This window comes from Aphanomyces astaci (genome assembly GCF_000520075.1).
Source record: "Aphanomyces astaci strain APO3 unplaced genomic scaffold supercont1.2, whole genome shotgun sequence".
NCBI lineage: Eukaryota > Oomycota > Saprolegniomycetes > Saprolegniales > Verrucalvaceae > Aphanomyces > Aphanomyces astaci.
In genome coordinates, this window is record NW_009798265.1 from 1081921 (window position 1) to 1099752 (window position 17832).

At 53.9% G+C, this 17832-nt stretch overlaps 7 protein-coding genes across 13 annotated transcripts; 5 read left to right on the plus strand and 2 right to left on the minus strand.

The window, feature by feature from the left end:
* The first annotated feature begins 199 nt into the window (after positions 1 to 199).
* H257_01255 (hypothetical protein) lies at positions 200 to 3938 on the plus strand. Its single transcript, XM_009824366.1, has 12 exons — positions 200 to 1272; positions 1330 to 1400; positions 1474 to 1666; positions 1721 to 2092; positions 2150 to 2704; positions 2772 to 2859; positions 2908 to 2966; positions 3040 to 3069; positions 3135 to 3188; positions 3276 to 3505; positions 3560 to 3774; positions 3822 to 3938. The coding sequence occupies exons 1-12, from the start codon at positions 232 to 234 to the stop codon at positions 3848 to 3850; spliced, it is 2937 nt and encodes a 978-aa protein (XP_009822668.1). The 5' UTR covers positions 200 to 231; the 3' UTR covers positions 3851 to 3938.
* Positions 3939 to 4111: 173 nt separating this feature from the next.
* H257_01256 lies at positions 4112 to 5663 on the plus strand. 2 transcript variants are annotated; one of them, XM_009824367.1, is made up of 8 exons: positions 4112 to 4250; positions 4324 to 4418; positions 4482 to 4639; positions 4685 to 4735; positions 4781 to 4836; positions 4886 to 4985; positions 5067 to 5236; positions 5289 to 5663. In XM_009824367.1, the coding sequence occupies exons 1-8, from the start codon at positions 4126 to 4128 to the stop codon at positions 5620 to 5622; spliced, it is 1089 nt and encodes a 362-aa protein (XP_009822669.1). In that variant the 5' UTR covers positions 4112 to 4125; the 3' UTR covers positions 5623 to 5663. The 2 variants fall into 2 exon arrangements, with proteins under 2 accessions (XP_009822669.1, XP_009822670.1); XM_009824368.1 differs by having other exon boundaries at positions 5067 to 5663.
* A 90-nt stretch (positions 5664 to 5753) lies between these two features.
* H257_01257 lies at positions 5754 to 7373 on the minus strand. Of its 2 annotated transcripts, XM_009824369.1 has the most exons (5): positions 7176 to 7373; positions 7006 to 7134; positions 6690 to 6947; positions 6085 to 6633; positions 5754 to 6038 (listed from the first exon to the last, which is right to left on the minus strand). In XM_009824369.1, the coding sequence occupies exons 1-5, from the start codon at positions 7233 to 7235 to the stop codon at positions 5838 to 5840; spliced, it is 1197 nt and encodes a 398-aa protein (XP_009822671.1). In that variant the 5' UTR covers positions 7236 to 7373; the 3' UTR covers positions 5754 to 5837. The 2 variants fall into 2 exon arrangements, with proteins under 2 accessions (XP_009822671.1, XP_009822672.1); XM_009824370.1 differs by having other exon boundaries at positions 7006 to 7373.
* A 296-nt stretch (positions 7374 to 7669) lies between these two features.
* On the plus strand, positions 7670 to 8600 carry H257_01258 (hypothetical protein). Its single transcript, XM_009824371.1, has one exon. The coding sequence runs from the start codon at positions 7725 to 7727 to the stop codon at positions 8511 to 8513; it is 789 nt and encodes a 262-aa protein (XP_009822673.1). The 5' UTR covers positions 7670 to 7724; the 3' UTR covers positions 8514 to 8600.
* A 560-nt stretch (positions 8601 to 9160) lies between these two features.
* On the plus strand, positions 9161 to 10643 carry H257_01259 (hypothetical protein). The gene has a single exon (XM_009824372.1). It carries the CDS (start codon positions 9189 to 9191, stop codon positions 10605 to 10607), a length of 1419 nt encoding a protein of 472 aa, XP_009822674.1. The 5' UTR covers positions 9161 to 9188; the 3' UTR covers positions 10608 to 10643.
* A 411-nt stretch (positions 10644 to 11054) lies between these two features.
* On the minus strand, positions 11055 to 13272 carry H257_01260. Of its 2 annotated transcripts, XM_009824373.1 has the most exons (9): positions 12917 to 13272; positions 12777 to 12868; positions 12401 to 12713; positions 12238 to 12348; positions 11858 to 12183; positions 11644 to 11806; positions 11410 to 11571; positions 11250 to 11351; positions 11055 to 11187 (listed from the first exon to the last, which is right to left on the minus strand). In XM_009824373.1, exons 1-9 carry the CDS (start codon positions 13238 to 13240, stop codon positions 11086 to 11088), a joined length of 1695 nt encoding a protein of 564 aa, XP_009822675.1. In that variant the 5' UTR covers positions 13241 to 13272; the 3' UTR covers positions 11055 to 11085. The 2 variants fall into 2 exon arrangements, with proteins under 2 accessions (XP_009822675.1, XP_009822676.1); XM_009824374.1 differs by having other exon boundaries at positions 11410 to 11806.
* A 75-nt stretch (positions 13273 to 13347) lies between these two features.
* Positions 13348 to 17803, plus strand: H257_01261 (ULK/ULK protein kinase). 4 transcript variants are annotated; one of them, XM_009824375.1, is made up of 11 exons: positions 13348 to 13687; positions 13743 to 13853; positions 13934 to 13987; positions 14040 to 14135; positions 14184 to 14261; positions 14362 to 14474; positions 14539 to 14649; positions 14711 to 15269; positions 15332 to 17347; positions 17413 to 17477; positions 17538 to 17803. In XM_009824375.1, the coding sequence occupies exons 1-11, from the start codon at positions 13391 to 13393 to the stop codon at positions 17770 to 17772; spliced, it is 3735 nt and encodes a 1244-aa protein (XP_009822677.1). In that variant the 5' UTR covers positions 13348 to 13390; the 3' UTR covers positions 17773 to 17803. The 4 variants fall into 4 exon arrangements, with proteins under 4 accessions (XP_009822677.1, XP_009822680.1, XP_009822678.1 ...); XM_009824378.1 differs by having other exon boundaries at positions 13743 to 13987; XM_009824376.1 differs by having other exon boundaries at positions 15332 to 17477.
* The last annotated feature ends 29 nt before the right edge of the window (positions 17804 to 17832 follow it).

Sequence of the window (17832 nt, forward strand, 5' to 3'; positions counted from 1 at the left end):
ATATACCCATCACCCCACTTCTCTTTGGTCTGTGGATGATTAAAGGCGTCAACTCAATGTAGTTATACGTGTAGATGCACTTCCTCGTTCTCACCATCAGTCCCCCTAACCGTTACGAGAAGTTTCATGGGGAAGTTTGGTATCGAAGGATTTCAGTTACGTGTGCTTCTGATTGGACAGAATCGTATCATTGCCGCAACTTTTCGTGCCTAAAAAGTGTCGCAGTGAGCGATGGAGTCGATGGAGCAGCGGTCGGCGTCCACATCGCCGCCCAAGTGCAGGGTCGCGCGCCATCGACGCACGAGAAGTGTGGGTGTGTCAGAGACCAACGAGATCATCGAAGGCACTTCGATCAGCGAAGATACCGAGCAGGATGGCTGCGAGGTGGACGTGTACCTGCCCCGACGTACCAAGAGCTTTGAGAGCCACGACCAAGCGACGTTGCCCCTGCCACGTGTGCGAACGTACACCAAGTCGTTGGGCAGTTTGGTCAAGCATTTGGCGTCCGATCCGTCGAATCCGCACTTGTCGTCGTCCAACGTACAAGCCAGTCCTGCCGGCGGAGGTTCGGGGACGGCCCAATCGACCCCTGCTGCAGCGCGTGCTCGGCTGTCGTTTCCGTGGCCGTCGTGGCCAAAGAAGCCAGAGCAAACAAGGGAGCCCGAAATCGATTGCAGTAGCCCCCTTCCGTACGAGTTTGCCCTTGTGCTGCACAACAAACCAGCGCGGACGCGAGATCTGGAACGTCAGGGTCTAGACGACGCCGGCGTCCAGCAGTGCGATGTGATCCGTCGATGCATCGATGCAGGCTTGGAAGTGACGGCCATGACTAGCACGTTGCATTCGCGCAAGTTTATGTGTTTGCTGCTCAAGCCCACGTTCGACCGCATGAAGATTGAAAAGAATCGCCTCGTGGTGGAGCGGTGGCTTCAGATTGGAGCTGTCGGGGAAGTCCCGAGCGAAATCGAGCAGCTGATTTACAAGAGCGACTTGGGGTCGTCCCCCATGTCTCCTCGGAAGGGGGCGATGGCCCGTGGCGGCCACGTCAACTCTGCCGGCAACAACGACGAAGAAGACGAACCTCAAGGTGACGAGGAGGAGGAGGAGGACCGCAAGTTCACCCCAGCCGAACGCATCCAGACCATCGGACGCATCATCTCGTCCACGGCGGACACGGCGCAGCTGAATCCCCCTGGCGCGGGCATTTCCATCGAAGATCCAAACCAAAGGGACCCGATCATTGCCGCCTGCTTTCCGCTGCACAATCGCAAGGTATGTGCAAACTGACCTTTTGACATGTCAACCTAATATCAACATGTGACGTGTCAGGTGAACAAAATGCTGTTGCGGAAGAAGCAGCGATGGTGGATCAACACGGACGACATCACTAACACCATTCGGTACTTCGTTGCGTATTCACCAATTCAATCATGTTTGGCAAAGATACCCCATACTTAATGCTTGGTGGTTTAGGTTCCATTACGGCGAGCATGTCGCGTTTCACTTTGCGTTTTTGCTGCTGTACACCCAGTGGCTCGTGGTGCCAGCAGTCATCGGCACGATCTTGTACTTGTCCTTTCGATGGTATACTGCCATCTACTACATGACGGGCCTGAGCATCTTTGGCTACGCCGTCGTAACGATATGGGGCACCGCCTTCCTCAAGGTATTGTGTTGCTCTTCAGCAGTACTCAATATAACCTGGTACCGATTGTTGCAGGCGTGGCAGCGTAAGAACGAGTACCTTAACGACGCGTGGAACGTCCGCCTCTTCAAAGAAGCCGATTACCCGAACCCCCGCTTCCGCCCCCACGGGTTCCTCGACATTGTCGACAACTCGGGCGTCCTGTTGTTCCGAGAGCCGTACTATAACTCTCTGTACCGCATACCCGCGTACATCCAGACGCTGGTCGTGTTCCTCTTCTTCACGCTCACGTACGTCGTGGGCATCACATTCTTCGTGCAGTGGTACACGGCGGCCATGTGCGCCCCCGTGTGCGCCGAGTGCCCGGACTGCAGCGGGTTCCTCACATGCTTTGACACGTTGGGGGCGACCGTGGGCACATCCCGGTGGTTCTACATCTTTGTGCAGGTACTATCCTTCAGGCCTTTGGGGGTAGTGAAACTCTATTTTGGGTGGATGGACTAGGGCATGTTTCTGGGCGTGACGCTGGACGTGTTTGTGTACTTGTTGTCTGTCAAGCTGCTTCGGTTCTTTGTCATCCGAGAAAACCACACGACCGAGGCGCAAGTGGACCGGACGATGATCAACCGCCTCTTCATTATCAACTGGATCTCGTTCTTCCTGTGGTTCATGCTCATCGCTTTCGTGATCGTCCCGTTTGGAAAGGACGTCGAGGCGTGGATGAACGCGCAGTTCCACTGGGCGACCATCTACACGGTCAACTGGCACAGCGGCCGCATCGACATGAGCACGGCCTTAGTCACACCGCTTCTCATCACGCAGGCGCTCAACCTCCTCATCGACACGGCGTTGCCGCATGCCCTGCGCAAGCATCGCCTCCTCGGCTTCCGCACGGTCCGCAAACTGCGCGCGCACCCCGCCGAAACCATGTTGGCGCTGTCTGAGATTCAGAGTCAGTTCCAGCGCCGCACGTCGCTGCCGGACTTGGCGTTTCGCGCGTCGTCGACCTCTGCTACCACAGCGACCACCAACTCGTTGAACTTTCAGGAAAAAATTGAGGTGCGTACTGAGGTTGGAGGCTATTTTGACGTGGCGTCGAAAAGAGTAACGAACTTGGATTGACTAGCTGCAAATGATCACGCCGATACGCATTCCGTACATTGAGGCTGCGTTGGGCGTGTCCATTCCGACGATAGAAGGGTTTTACAACGAAGGTACCAACCGGAAAGAGTGTCAGAGGGGGTCTTGATGATGAGTGGTAGAATTCATGACGGCCGACTCGGTGGTGGACGAAAGCCAGCTCGAGCTGTACGAGACCTTTGTACGTAGAAAGACCCCCTTACATGTTGTTAACATCCTTGCCAACTTGAACTTACAATTGTACTATTGCGTAGCCGGACTACTTGAAAATGGTCATCCAGTTTGTAAGCCACGGACATATCCCACCACGATGGACTTAACCGTATATATAATTGTATTGGTATATTAGGGCTACGTCGTCATGTTTTCGGTTGTGTGGCCCTTCTGTGGGTTGGCTGCAGTGGTACGTTTGAACCTTGTTGACGTCATCATTTCACTTTGAAGTTGACGTCATCATTGCATGTTGAAGTTCATTTGATTGGGTGGGTAGGCCAACAACGTCGTGCACATTCAAAACTGTTTTCACAAACTGTGTCTCACAAGACGCCGCCCAGTACCCCGCAAAGCCAACAGCATTGGCCAGTGGGAGAAGACCCTCTACACGACGCTCTTTCTCGCTGTATTTGCAGTTGTGGGGCTCATTTGCTTGAGTTCGGGGGAGGTCGAGTACTTTGTGGGCGACTGCTTGGCGCTTGACCGGTTCAACGGCACCGACTACAGGTATAATATATACACTCATTCATGGTGGATGGATTCTAAGTGTGGTTTGTGTAGCATGACACCAGAATTGTCGTGCTTTGGGCTGTCGTCGCGGTTTTTGGTTGCGTTGGTGTTGGAGCACATTGGGTTGCTTGTGATCTACCTTATCATGGACAACATTGAAGGCACCCCAGAGTCGCTTCGGTCATCTTTCCAGATGAAGAAAGAACTCATTCGCCGGGCTATCTGTGGCCAAAATGGAGCTGTCACCACCACTCCGAACGGCATCTGTACGTCTACTCCTCATATGAACTCGATGTGCTGATCACTGTCTTAGATCGTAGCCCATCTGTAGAAGTGGTGTAGGCCATTGATAGTCGAGAGCTTTGCATGAATGTATCATAGATGTCCGCAGAAATGACATAACTTCGTGAAATGTGCTGTCGTGTTCCCACTTGGAGTGCTTGGCAGCATACGACGAAAGTTGAAGTGCCAAGCGTTTGTCGATTGTGATTGGCTAATATAGAATATAATAGCGAATCAAAACGTCGTAATCACTTGACCAACCAAAATCTGTCATTCGGATACCACTCGTCCGGATAACTAAACGCCGCCATTGCCAAAACTACAAAATCGACCAAATGGAAGTGACACGCGAAGAAGGAGGCATCCCGGATGTGGTGCTGCCGAGCGACGTGTTCGACCTCGACTTTCACCCGAGCCGCAATGTGGTGGCGGCCGGCATGATCGACGGCAAAGTACAAGCGTACGTGTGATCGTCCGTGTAGAATACACAAGCGACATGCCTGACATGGTCCTCATGGTCCTGGCTGTCGTAGGTACACGTACACCCCCGAAGGCAACACGTGCGTTCTGTCGTTGAATCACCACCAAGATGCGTGTCGTGTTGTCATGTTCTCAGAGGACGGCAGTGGTATGACTGTATCATGGAGCCTCCTTCAACCGCCATGAGACTAACCGGCCATGATGTCCATAGCGTTGTACACTGGATCAAGTGACAAATCCATTCGCGCGTACGACGTCAATGGTGGCGTGTTGTGGGCCGAATTAAACGCGCACTTGAACCCAGTGAACCAATTGCACAGCATTTCCAACAACGTGTTTACCAGTGGCGACGACCAAGGCTGTGTCAAGGTACTTCCTTGTCGTCAACCATATCCATACCCATGACCATCGTAGATGTGGGATGTTCGCCAACACCGCTGCATCGTTGAGTGGAATGAACACACGGTACACCCTTCAACTTCATCATGGACAGTGTCTCATGCTGCGTAGGACTACATTTCCGACATGACCACCAACGAGTCTAAGTCGACGCTGTTGGTCACGGGGTACGACTTTACGCGTCCTCAACCGTGTCACATATGCATGTTTGTGTAGCGGGGACGGCCGTCTGTCCGTGTACGACTTAAAGAAGAACAAGTTTGTTCAAAAGAGTGACGAGCTGGACGACGAGTTGCTCTCTGTCCAGATCATCAAGGTTCGTCACTCGTTTCAAAGTCCTGGAACGTTGTCTCATGTTCCTGGAACGTTGTCTCATATGTTTCGGTGGGTCGCGTAGAACGGGCGCAAAGTCGTGTGCGGGTCCCAGGACGGCGTGCTGGTCATCTTCAGCTGGGATACGTGGGGAGACATGTCTGATCGATTCCCCGGGCACCCCGACTCGGTGGAAACCATCCTCAAAGTGGACGAAGATACAGTCTTGACCGGCTCCAGCGACGGCATCATTCGGTCCCCACCGTTCGGTTCGATTGTCGATCCTCATATACTAGTATCATCGTAGGGTCGTGCAACTCCACCCGAATAAACTGCTGGGGCTCATCGGAGACCACGAAGACATGCCCGTGGAAGTGCTCAAGTTTTCACACGACAGACGCATCGTCGGCAGTGTCGCACATTCCAACAAGGTGCACTTCTGGGACGTTGGGTACCTCTACGACGACGACGGTGGTGACGACGATGGTGACGACACCGAAGAGGCCAAAGGACTCGAGTTTGACCCCAAGGGAGATGACGACTCGATGGACGACAGCGATGACGACAGTGATGACGCCGGCGGACAAGGCGGTCGACAAGCGTTCCCTACCAAGCGGGAGGCGTTCTATTCCGACTTGTAAACGTGTACTAGTACATATTTTAACATGGAACGTGTGCCGAAGCTTGCGATTTGGACATCATCACATCACTGGTATAAACACATACAAACCCAAGGACACACAGCAGCATGCATGCATGAACAGGTCTTGTATGTTGGCAATGGTACTACAGTATATTTATTTACTTGGCTACTTCATGACACCATTGTGGCATACATCGGTCATCTATGGTTCCGCTACTCGTGGTCGACTGGAAAGCGCAACGGAAGCTTGGACACACCTTGGAACTTTTCCTTGGAGAATTTCCGGGTCACGGCCGTGAGTTTGCTCGACTTGGCCACGCCAGCGGCGGCAGACTCCATCATTTCTTGCATGTCCTTGATGCACAGTCGCATGGCCGCGACGGAATACGTCGAATGGTACTCGACACACGCCGACTACACATATCGTCAACCACACAAGACACAAACCTGTCCAACCTACCCACGTGGGAACGACGTGCATTTGCATGCGCGCGTGGTACACGCCCGCGGCGGCAATCATGGACGGCGGGTACCGCAGCATCTTGTACTCTTGCAAGCACCGGTCAATGAGGTAGTTGGCGAGCAGGTGTGTCTTGGTGTTGACGGTCTTGGATGCCTTGAGGAACCGGTTCATAAACTGAAACGCCGTCGGGACAGTCACGCGGTAGCCGATGCTCGACAGCAACTCGTCTTCCATTTGGAACATTTCCGACAGCGTGTACGCGTTGTCGGTGATTTTGACAAAGTCGGCGGCCTCCGGGGGGTAAATCTCTTCGTACTTGGACGCGATGAACAGCGCCGTGATGCCCACAAGCTGCAGGCGCGCGCGAGGCAAGGTCAGGTTCTTCTCCAAGTGGCGATCGATCAAGTTGACGGCAATGTGCAGGGTTTGCTCGAGCAAGTTGTACTTGTAATGCACGTCCACGAGCCAGTCCACTAGGATGGACCGCATCTTCGTGTTCACGTCGACCTGGTCCAGCATGTACGTGGGGCTGGCGACGCGGTATTTCTATGATCATGCATGATCAAGACGTGAGCAACCAACGGAAGAGGGCGATGTGGCACCTCGATGTCCAAGTAATATTTGTGAATTTCGGCCGCGTATTGCCAGCAAGATCGCTCGATGCCTTTGTCTTCGCTGTCAATGTCGTATTCGTTGTCGACTTCGAGGATTGGTTCGATCTTCACGGTTGATATCTGGCTACTCAGTCCTGGCATGGCTGGTGTCAGCTTCTTGGGCGTGCCAATCGACGTTCGACGGATTACTTCCTCGCGTCTCGCGACCTTCTGGGTCTCCAACATGAACTTCTTGTTGGTTACCACCTAGTCGCTCTTCACATAAGTGTCCCAAGTTGCTATGGACTCGAGCTTGAATGCGTACCGTCGACTTGTTTGTGATGTTGCCCAATGCGGGACGCTTGAAGCTGTTTTGGGGCTTTAGAATGGTGCTGAACGTGGACACTCGTTCGCCATGTTTCGCGGCGCCGCGGTCGCCAAGTGGCTTGTAAGCCTACACGGATCAGCAACTAGGGGAATCGGAGGTTGTCAAACCCGAGGTCGAGACTTGGTCGTCACGTTGTTTTCATCGTTCATGTGCGCGGAGGACTGCATCTCGACTGTAGACTGGCTGTGCGAGAGGTGACCTGAGGGTGAAGTTCTTCAATGGTCGTGGCGATGTAGAATGCGAAGGCAGCCCGAGATCTTCGTCAGTTGCTGTCCCAGCCTCAGCGGATCAAAAATCACAACACCACCAACGTTGAATTGTCCCATTCTGTAAACACAGCAGCACTATTTTATATTATTTTAAATACAACTAATATAAACGTCATGCTTGTATGCAATAGAATGAAAATTGAATTGCATGATACGTCAAAACACCTTCCATTTTGAAATTTCAAACTTGATTTGGGTCATCAGGTTTGACCCAATCCGGATAAAAAGGTCCGATACAAATGTTCTCACCATGTTTCTTTGTGGTGAGGCACTAAAATGACTAAAATGGAGTAGTCAATTACAGCTTAATGACTAATGTGACCATTCAGAGATGCCAACCTCAGAAAAGCCACCACCAGCCTCTCTACCTGTACGCATTATCCGACCATGGAAGTGCCGGTACTAGCACCTCGCGATGGCAAAGAGGGGTGCCAAACGAACTGTTGGCAGACCTTACATCTTTCGCCTGGCTCCGACGTTGCGCTGATTCGAGCTCTGCTGCGGTGGGGCGAAGGAAAGTGTCAACGGTCACTGGAACACCTCAAGAGTTTGGATCTCCCCATTGTGAATCGCTTGATATCTGCCACAGCTACCGTTGCAGGTCGTATAGGGCTGCAAGGATGGGTAGACTCAATCGTCCAGTGCTGCGACCCTCTGACTGCAACCCTCGACAAGTTCCTGGCTCAAAACCTCTTGACGACCTTGGCATTTGCGTTAGACCAATCCAGCCAACTGGAAAGCGGGCGCGAAAGAGGTCTGGAAGAACGCATTATGCAACTTGAATTGCACGTTGAAGAGCTGCACACAAAATGGCTCAAGGAAGTGCACGACAAGGAACAAGTAGTGCACGAGCTCCATGATGTGCGACGAATGAACGACGTGGTCGCTACCTCGCATGCGGCGACCGTCTCAAAGCTGGAAGATCAGCTTGCGTTGCTGAAACGTAAAATGGTGGCCGACCAAGAAGCCATGACCACTGGATCCGACCTTCAAGTTGGCCACCTTGAAAGGGAGTTGGCGGTCGCAAAGCAACAATGTGGTCGGTTACAGGACGAGAAGGCAGTGTTGAGTGCGAAATTGGCACGAACGGAGCAGAAACTTGTGTGGGCCATGTTGTTCTTAACGATTCGATCGCAAAACGACCAGAAAACAACTAGCGTTACGGGTACAGTGTAACTTGGACTAGTGCAGCCACCACCCCATAAGTTAAGTTACCAGAATGCGTACAGTATCACGAACAATATTACGTTTGCTTGAGGGCAACCATATCTTCGCACTGAAGTGTTTGAGAAAGGGACCGGTATGTGCGATGTAGTCTTGTGTGTTAAGTTTCACGTCACTCTGCATCATCATGATTCAGACTACATATTCGGCGGCTGCATGAAGTCTTCATGCAGCAGAATGGGCGACAAAGTTGCCAAATCGAAAGCAACGGCAATATGGGCTTCGCACAACCACATTCCGTTGATACCCTCACGAGATCAACTTCTGTTAAGCGAAGCTGGCATAAAGGGCGCTTGAATGTACTCTTCCGTTCTTCGGTTCGTCGCAATGATGCCATTTTTACTGCAAAACCTTGGCATGCGTCAACATTCATGTTTTGTCCAATCCGATTCGGGCATTGGCATTTGCCAAGTCACATGCTTTGATTGGCGATGGCGTCAACAGATTATCCGGATCGAACAACCCACGACAAGATATCGCAGCAAGTGTAATTTAAAACCCCAATTCAATTCAACATACTGAAACCGAGCTAAGAGTTTAAAATCTGGTTGGTAGCGCTTCAACATTCCGGATACCAGTGTGCACTTGCTTCGGAGGTTCGGGCACATTCGATTGCGTCCACCAAACATGTCGTCCGACGTTGGAGCCGATGGCATGCTGCCGTTGGAAATCCGAGGCATCCCCCGCGCCAAGGAGATCGTGGACATGATGAAGTTCTTCGAATTCAGCTTCAAGCCTGCGTCCAGCTTTGAAGGGACCATTTGCTTCACGTTTAACGTGGAGCACTCGGACCAAAAGATGCGGTACCTGGTCGAGTGCAAGCGAAACCAACCCGTCCGAGCGGAGCTGGTGGGCGCGGCGTCCACAAACCTCAAGTACGACTGCGAAGTGACGTCTTCGATCGAGGACTTTCTGCATGTCTACTCGGGCAAGGCCAGTGCCGGTGAAATGGCCAAGATGTGCTACACCGGGCGGGTGTACATCTCTGGCCTTCAGTTTCGCCTCGTGACTCGATTTGCACAGAGCTTTGACTTTACGAGTCAAAAGTGGAACGACTTTTATACGTGGGAACAGCAGCAGCAGCAGCGACGACGGCGACAGCTCGGAGGCGACGACACGGATGATAGCATGATCGAGCACGTGCCCCGCCAAATCGCCTTGTACATCCGCGGCGGGGGCGTCAACATGTCGATGGTGCAGCGCGGCTGCTTTGAAGCGTCCATGGGCCGCATCTTTGGGCCCCGCGTCCTCATGACGTACACTGCGCTCGTCCACCAAGGCCGCCGACTGCCGCATCGCCCCGCCGACCTCTGGAGTCACTTCAAGAACAAAAAATTTAGCCGCGCCATTCGCTGTGCGCTGGGCCACCCAAGTCAGTATTATACCACCCACAAACACAAGGCGCATCTCCCACCGTCTAAACTGCGGTCGGACGTGCTCGTGCTGTGGGAATCCTCGTATGAGTTGATATCGTGTCCAGCGATTGTGCCGGCGCCATCAACCAACACGTCCCTCTTGCTGTGGAGCGACAGTTCCCTCGAGGCGGATCCTGTCGATGCTTTAGCCCCGTTGGACCCACCATGTCGTCCCGCGAACGGCAGTCGGTTTCCGGCAGAGGCTTATACCCGCCGCATCGACCTGCGCGACGCAGGCATGGCCCAGTTGAGCAAAATCATCGACAACGTCGTGGGCGAGGCGTTCCAGCCCGCGGTCAAGTCCAACCACGTCTCGGCGCCGGCGAGGTTGATGCGGGAGGTTCGCAAGTGGATCCTCAACAGTCACGAACAGACGACGGCAGCAACGGACCTGCACAGCGTCCTCCGCGACATCGACGGACTGATTTGCGCCCAGCTGGGTAAACCCACGCGGCCAGCGCCGTGTCTGCAGAAGGAGGTGCCGACAGCAGACATCATTCGGTACAACACCCGACGGGACCTGGCTCGGATCAAGCAAACCATGGCCGGCATGAAGCGCACCCTGCTCGCCCACCAAATCAGCCCCAAGTCACTACCAGACAACATGAGTCTCCTCACGCTGGACTATTGATTAATCTACCACAGGCGGTGAATATATACAGCCCCATATTTATTACTTTATCACATGTGGCTCAGTTTCATCTGCCACGGATATTGATCCAACTAGTTGTTAGAGAGCTCGACGCTGTTCGCTTGTAGTCCTGTATATTGTCAAGTCGATTTGACATTCGAGTGGGGCAGACAATCGATTGACCAATCAAAACCCAGATCACGAATCAAGTAGCCAATCGAATCCATTCTTCGACCATTTCAACATTGAATTAGTGTGTGAATGAAATTAGTGTGACACTGGACGATTTATACCAAGCGTCAGTCAAACAATTGATCGATAGATTTGGCGAATGAGCACAAAAGCCCAAATTTTTGGTAAAACGAGCAATGGTATTTGTCGACCAGTACAGTCACACTATAAGCAATGTGTGAGAAGCACCTCCAGCAGTAACTACACATAGGACATCATTGGAATCGTGGGCGTTTTATATTGGCGATTACTTGCGAGCGCCGTGCACCGAGAACCGATACAGGCACGTGTACTTGTCGTTGCCGTAATTCGACAAGACACGCAGCGTCACTCCATGCACAACCGCAGCCTATACACATGTGGTTCAAATATATGCAAACTCATCCACCGAGAGGTTGTTATAGTACGTACGTGGTGATTCAATGGGAATCGCTGCAATGGTTCGTGGTTCTCGTGGTACGTAAACGATCCCAAATCCACGTGGCGAACGTCCGTGCCGTCCACGACCAAACCCTAGACAAGCGACGACGTTACTACAACTCAACCAGCGTAATGTTGTTTGGTATCTTACCAGCACTTGAAAGTGTTTCGGGGCCGACGAAAAGTCTGGGGCAATTGATGGATCGATATGGTACAGCTCGACAGTGTCGGCGACGATCGGGTGCGCCAATTTCACAGACAAACTGCCTGAATTGGACGCGAGGCCCCAGCATTGCCCAATGGCCACATTCGGCTACATACATATCCATAGGAACAATCCTCCAATATCCATGGGATGGACACGAGAGGAGGGGGGCGCACGTACGGAGATGGCAGTCTCGGGCTTGCTATTTTGGCACGACTGGCCAGCGACGATCGAGCAAAGAGGGAACGGGGTCAACGACTTGGACGTGAACGTCGACGACGATGACGTGGCGAAAAACAGGTTCTGCACTGCCGACGCCCAAGACGAACCTCCCACCAAATCGCTACCGTCCACATAGTGTACATCAACATCATATTCACGTGGATGATCGTACGTTTTATGGCGCACGACGCGGCCGCCGCTGGCAAAGCTCGCGTAATCCACCCGCCCCGATGGAGCTGCTGTGCCGGGGGTTGTCGAGTCGTCTGGACGGCTGGTGTGTACAGTCCACGCGGCGACCTTTCGGTCCACGAGTCGCTCGAGGTCGCCCTGGGTCGCGTTGCGCAGTCGTGCCGTCTCTTCGGCCACCGCCCGCGACACTTTGGCTTGCACGACCACCAGTTCCGTGGCCACGATCGACGCGATCTGGCGCTCCAGCAGCTGGGGGCTGGTCGCGTCTAGTAGTTGCGCCTTGGTACCTTCGACCAAGTCTTCCACGTCCTACAGACGCCTCCACGTTAGATGACCTAGGATGGTCAAACTGTAGTGTCGTACGGTCAGTCGGGCCTTGTGCGTCTTGACGTCGCTCTCCAACAACGTCGCTTGGGTCGATATTTGACGCAAACTGGCTTCCAACGGCTGCAGCGCCGCCTTGTACTCGGATTTCTAATCATCCAACGCGCCATGAAACAAAAGTGGACGATGATGGTGTGTCTACCAGGTCGCGAATGGATTTCTTGAGCGCCGTTTGAATCATGTCTGTCACGTGCTCCAGCACCGCTCCGTTGTTGCCGCCGGACGTCGCCGACCTCGTCGTGTCCACGAGCGTATCGAGCTGCTTGGTCGTCTGGTCGTATAGAATCATCACTTCTTCGATGCGGGCTTCATGTTCGTGTTGGAACTTTTTAAAGTGGCCGATGTCCTTGATCATTGCGTCCATGTGCGCTTGGATGCTGCTCATCGAGTTTACATGCCCTTGTCCTGGTGCAGCCAACGACGCCGGCGTCGCCTGAATGGCCGCGATCAAGTACCTATGATCAGCAATGTCTTTAACGGCAAAGTCGATCGAATGATTGATACAGTATGTCGTCTACCGGGGAAGCACCAGCGCCACAACGAGGCAGATGAACGGAAGCAAGAACCACGTCAAGTTGACTACCTCCAAGAGCATGCGAAAAGCAGACACCTAGTTCAACTAGTCAGCAACAAGTCAACCACTGGCTGCTCCACGCACCGCGACGGCGTGGACGCGTTTCCCAAAGCGAGGCTTGTTGTGCTTGATAAACTGCACTTGATTGTCGTCGCTGTCGTCGCTGTACTCAGTCGTGAACTCGCTGTCGTCGCGGAACGCAGCCGAGTCACCGGTAAACGTGGAACTCGTGGGCGTCTCGCTTGTCCCTTCGGTCGGATGGATGTGGGTAGAGGTCGCCCCATCACGGTCTCCATCGTCCTCGGTCTCTTGCGGCGTCTGCGCCATCCATCTCCCTGACTTCGGCGGCGGTGTGTCGAACGGAGTGCCTGATCTCGAGCGCAGTTCGTACGATTGTCGACTGGTCATGTTGCCCCGATACAAGTAGTTGAGTGGCAAAATGCAACAGGCGGGAAAAGCCAACACTATGAAAGTGTAACCGGACGATGTATCCGGATTCCACAGAAAGATACAAGTGCATGTTGCACAACTTGGCGAGGCGGTCAAGGCGGCGGTCCCATGGAGAACTACAACATCTACGACGAGATCGGGCGCGGACAGCACTCATATGTGTACAAGGCGCGCCGGAAGCGCAGCATTGAGTACATGGCCGTGAAGAGCACGGCGAAGGATCGAATGAACAAGATCCTGAACGAGGTGCAGTTCCTGCGCACTTTTAGCAGCCCGTACGTGCTCAAGTTCCACAACTGGTACGAGTCGTCCAACCACATTTGGATCATCTTTGAGTTCTGCATTGGCGGCGATCTCTTGAACCTCATCACCCAAGACAAGACGCTTCCAGAATCGACCATTAAAGTACGTCCATCCTTGGCGTCGGGTGTGTGACTGACCAGGCGACAATAATGCACAGAGCTTTGGGTACGACATGTTGATGGGGCTGCAGTACCTGCACTCGAATGGCGTGATCTACTGCGACTTGAAACCCGCGAACGTCCTCATCGACGAGTACGGCGGACTCAAAGTAACGATGCACCGTCATACAATTCACCACCACCACCACCTCCTCCAACCATCGTCCCATGATCATCAATATGTACATAGCTGTCGGACCTTGGCTTGGCACGCAAAATCCCAACCGACGAAAGCGTTCTGAAAGTACCGTCGATTCCACCGCGTTGAATGACCTTCTAAATGACATTACAACTAGGTCGACAAACTGGCCCCGGGGTCGCCCCATTACATGGCCCCGGAATTGTTTGAGCAGCACCCCGTGCATAGCTTCGCGTCCGACTTTTGGGCTCTCGTACGTCTCGTGACGTTTCGTCGTTTGAACGATGGGCGGTCGTCCTAGGGGTGTGTCCTGTACGAGCTGCGCACGGGGTCCCAGCCGTTCTCGAGCGTCGGGGGGTTTATGGACCTGAGAAGCATGGTCCGTCTGTCGTCGACTACGTATCTATCTATCTATGGGGTGTTATAGTCCTTATCTATGGTTTTATCTCTGGTCTTATAAGGTGGTCGTCTTTGTGTAGATTCAAACAAAGGCCGTGGCAATCCCGCCCCCAGCACATGTCGACATGTCGCGTGACTTGTGCGATTTGCTCCATCGCCTGCTAGTAAAAGACCCCGCCCAGCGAATCTCATGGTGCGTACATTGTTGCATTGAAGACGGCTTGGACCAGTAATTTGTAGTATCCGACTCTGCCTAGGGATGACATTCTGGGGCATCCGTTTTGGGATAAGACTAGTCATAAGACCAGCAGCAGTCCCCTGCCAGCGTTTCCACCGCAACCATTGTTTATGAAACGATACCCTACGCGGTATGTACAACATATATATATATATATCTTGGTTCATTTGTGTCGTTGATGGGATATGTAGACTACCTCAATCCAGTCCTATCTGTGATCAAGACCAGTCGCCCCAAGTATCGCAAGATAGCAACAGTACGTGCTCGAATGACGACGGGGGCGATAGTATGATCCGGACGCGGCCGGCCACTGCGCCGCCTCTTGCCCGCCAACCCGACCTTCCACCGCCCAACAACGATGGGACGTCCGCGCGACATCCCGACAAGCAGCAGCAGCTGTCCCCCCTACCGCCGCCCAAGACGGCGCCACCACCCCATCGCAACTTGGCACGTCCACACCAACCAGTCAAGCTGTCGACACCCAAACCCGCCCCCCACCGGATCTTTACGACTTTGGACGGTGTCGTTCAGCCCATTGTCGCATGCGCAGACATCGAGGCCGTGGCCGTCCCTCGCATCAACGAAACCCTCGTGCCGTTCGCCGTCGTGCCAGTGGCGTCCCTGGTCACCCAAGCGGACATCGAAGCCAAGCTGGAGCAATTGTATCACTATCTTCGACGCGACGATGTCACAGTGTCGGACAAACACAACGCCCTCGCGTACCTCTTTTCCATTTCCACGTCGTCCAAGGTCTTGAAACTTTATATTTCTCGATACATATCGTATTTCTCATGCGTATCATCTATCTGCAGGTGGCCAACATCATTGTCAACTCGTCGCTGATGACGTTGCTGGGAAAGTTGCTGGAGAAATCGACGTCGTCGGCGCTGTCGTCTCGGCTGGGGCTCGTGCTGGGCTACGTGGTTCGGTACGCCACGTTCATCGCGCCGGACGTCGTGGCTTCCCTCGCCCCGATCTTGATCCAAGCGATGGACGTGGAAAACGTCCAAATCACGCGGCGGGTCGTGGCGTGCATGGGGGAGCTGGCGTTCTACAGTGTCACACAGCACCAGCCGCTAAGTTGTGCGCTGGTGCAGAGTCTCGTGCGGGTCTTGCAAGCCGACGACGTTATTGTGCGGCACTATGCGGTTCAAACTGTGGGCAACATCCTGACGCATTCCTCCGACGACTCGGACGTCGGGGTCGTGGACCCGTTTGTCACCCCCGCGGTCGCCTTGGCGCTCATCGAAAAGAGTCTCCGAAACGCATCGCCTCCCAACCTCCAAATGGCCGCAATGCTCACGCTATCGCAGGTGCTCAAGCATACGCTGTCGCAGGTGCTAAATCACCACAACTTGGGTGGCAACGACGCGGTCTTCGGGCTCGTGGCTAGGAACTTGTCGATTGTGTGGGACCACTTGTGGCTCGCCCGGGGAAGCCACCACTTCTACCGGTGGGCCATCGCGTCGTTGAACGTGCTGAACGTGACGCTGCAGCACGCGGCCCAAGACACCCAGGCGTTTTTAGCTTCCATCTGCATCCCCGATTCGTTCGACCAGTTAAGCCAGGTGTTGAGACGGCGAGAACACGAAGAAGACAGCAGCATTGGTGGGGCGGACAGCCCGGCTGGAGGACGATTCAAAGAGGGCGAGGCCAAGCTCACAAACCTCGTGCAAGGAAAACTGCTCTTGTTGGTGTACTTTGGCCTGCAACTCAGTCGCGACTTTGCAGTGTGCTTTGTCAACTCGGACCTGTTGCATGCCGTGGACTCAATTCTGTCTGCCAGACACCCCCACGCAAGTGCCGCGACGACATCGTACGCGTTGCAATCTGCCCACCAAGTCGTGACGCTAAGTGTCCGCATAGCGTTGGAAGTGACGGCGTCGCTCAGCAAACGGGCCGACGTGCTGCCGTTGTTCGACGCGTTGCTTGGCAAGTTGCTGCACTACCCAGCCTGTCGCCAGGGGCTTGTCGACACGTTGCTGGACAATGCCAACCACGAGTACGAGGGATTTGTAGACGGTCTGGCCAACGTTGTGCAAACTCCCCACGCCACTTCGTCCGCGATCAAAGCGCTTCTCGCTGTCTTGTCCAACCAAGACATTGTCTGCGACGTGGTTGCGTTGAACCAAGTGTGGTTCCAGTCGGCGCTCGTCCAAGTGGCCCAGGTGGTGCTGCCAGACACGTCTAGCCCAGACGTGTTGGTCGATGGCATTCGTGTGATATCCAGTGCCCTCGACATGTTTGCCCCAGCGCCGTACGTCGACGAGTTCGTCGTGCATCACTTACTGCCCACGTTTCACGGCCTCTTGCACAGCAGCACCAACGACAGCGCACGCCGATTCGCCGTCGAGTTGCTCTACAGCATCGTCCTCCGCGACGTGGCGTTCGCGAGCATCCTGCACCGGCTCGACCTAATCGGTCCGGTGTTGAACCTCGTGAGTCACACCATGAGCCCCAGCACGACCAAACTCGTTGTGCTCGTGGTGACTTCTCACGAAGTCCCCGTCGCCGCCTTGCTCGCCTTGGGGTTGCCTTCCATCCTGTCGCAGGCGGTGCTAACTGTCGACAACCATGCGCTGGTGGGTCCCACAGGGGACCTGCTCGAGGCCATGTATGCGCTGCTGTACGACCAGTATATTGCGATGACCAAGGAAGAGGCGGCATCGTCCTCCCCCGATCCCACCCTTGCATTGTATGCGCAACACCTGCCTGTGTTTGTGCAGTGCCTTCCACGACTGGTGGACCTGTGTACCCATTCGTCACATGATCAAGACGCGCAAACGTGTGTCGACTCGGCCTCTCGCTGCATCTCCATCCTGTGCCAGGTATGTACATAATAGTACTTGGACGTATTCATTCCTGAACGATGGGTTGTCTTCGTCTTCTGCAGTTGTATGGTGATTTGGCATGCAATGCACTGCTTCCTCGTGTCGGCCTGCCGTCCCCTGCACTCAGGTATATAAATAAATATACATGTATTTATTGTTGCCGCTTTGACAGGCTGTGTGTACGTAGTTCTCTCGTGAATGTGGTGGTGGGTGGAGGGTACAATTCTGCCGTTCGCCTGCGATGTATCCAAGGCCTCAAAGCAGCGCTGGCGTCTAGAAATGAACCGCAGAAGGTACCTGCGCGACTCGTGCAAGCTCTGCGAACACTGGCTGCGTCAGCTACCAGCCCCACAGCGAGTAGCGAAGCACGAACGACTGCCATGGTGGCTTTACAAATATGCCACATGACAAGAGCAGAGTAACCTAAATATCAAGTGTCCATTGTTTAGAGTGCGTGTGGTTTGCCCAGTGGGCGGCATCCG

Bases quoted from the DNA above. Each gene is read 5' to 3' on its own strand.
- H257_01255 (XM_009824366.1), top strand. From the start codon at position 232: ATGGAGTCGATGGAGCAGCGGTCGGCGTCCACATCGCCGCCCAAGTGC. The intron at 1,401-1,473 runs GTACTTCGTTGC...TTGGTGGTTTAG, and splicing joins GACATCACTAACACCATTCG to GTTCCATTACGGCGAGCATG. The intron at 1,667-1,720 runs GTATTGTGTTGC...CGATTGTTGCAG, and splicing joins GGGGCACCGCCTTCCTCAAG to GCGTGGCAGCGTAAGAACGA.
- H257_01256 (XM_009824367.1), top strand. From the start codon at position 4,126: ATGGAAGTGACACGCGAAGAAGGAGGCATCCCGGATGTGGTGCTGCCG. The intron at 4,419-4,481 runs GTATGACTGTAT...TGATGTCCATAG, and splicing joins GTTCTCAGAGGACGGCAGTG to CGTTGTACACTGGATCAAGT. The intron at 5,237-5,288 runs GTCCCCACCGTT...GTATCATCGTAG, and splicing joins TCCAGCGACGGCATCATTCG to GGTCGTGCAACTCCACCCGA.
- H257_01257 (XM_009824369.1), bottom strand. From the start codon at position 7,235: ATGCAGTCCTCCGCGCACATGAACGATGAAAACAACGTGACGACCAAG. The intron at 6,948-7,005 runs GTACGCATTCAA...AAGAGCGACTAG, and splicing joins ACATCACAAACAAGTCGACG to GTGGTAACCAACAAGAAGTT. The intron at 6,039-6,084 runs GTAGGTTGGACA...CGATATGTGTAG, and splicing joins TGCACGTCGTTCCCACGTGG to TCGGCGTGTGTCGAGTACCA.
- H257_01258 (XM_009824371.1), top strand. From the start codon at position 7,725: ATGGAAGTGCCGGTACTAGCACCTCGCGATGGCAAAGAGGGGTGCCAA.
- H257_01259 (XM_009824372.1), top strand. From the start codon at position 9,189: ATGTCGTCCGACGTTGGAGCCGATGGCATGCTGCCGTTGGAAATCCGA.
- H257_01260 (XM_009824373.1), bottom strand. From the start codon at position 13,240: ATGACCAGTCGACAATCGTACGAACTGCGCTCGAGATCAGGCACTCCG. The intron at 12,869-12,916 runs GTGCGTGGAGCA...TAGTTGAACTAG, and splicing joins AACGCGTCCACGCCGTCGCG to GTGTCTGCTTTTCGCATGCT. The intron at 12,349-12,400 runs GTAGACACACCA...TTGGATGATTAG, and splicing joins AGAAATCCATTCGCGACCTG to AAATCCGAGTACAAGGCGGC.
- H257_01261 (XM_009824375.1), top strand. From the start codon at position 13,391: ATGGAGAACTACAACATCTACGACGAGATCGGGCGCGGACAGCACTCA. The intron at 13,988-14,039 runs GTACCGTCGATT...CATTACAACTAG, and splicing joins CCGACGAAAGCGTTCTGAAA to GTCGACAAACTGGCCCCGGG. The intron at 14,136-14,183 runs GTACGTCTCGTG...CGGTCGTCCTAG, and splicing joins CGTCCGACTTTTGGGCTCTC to GGGTGTGTCCTGTACGAGCT.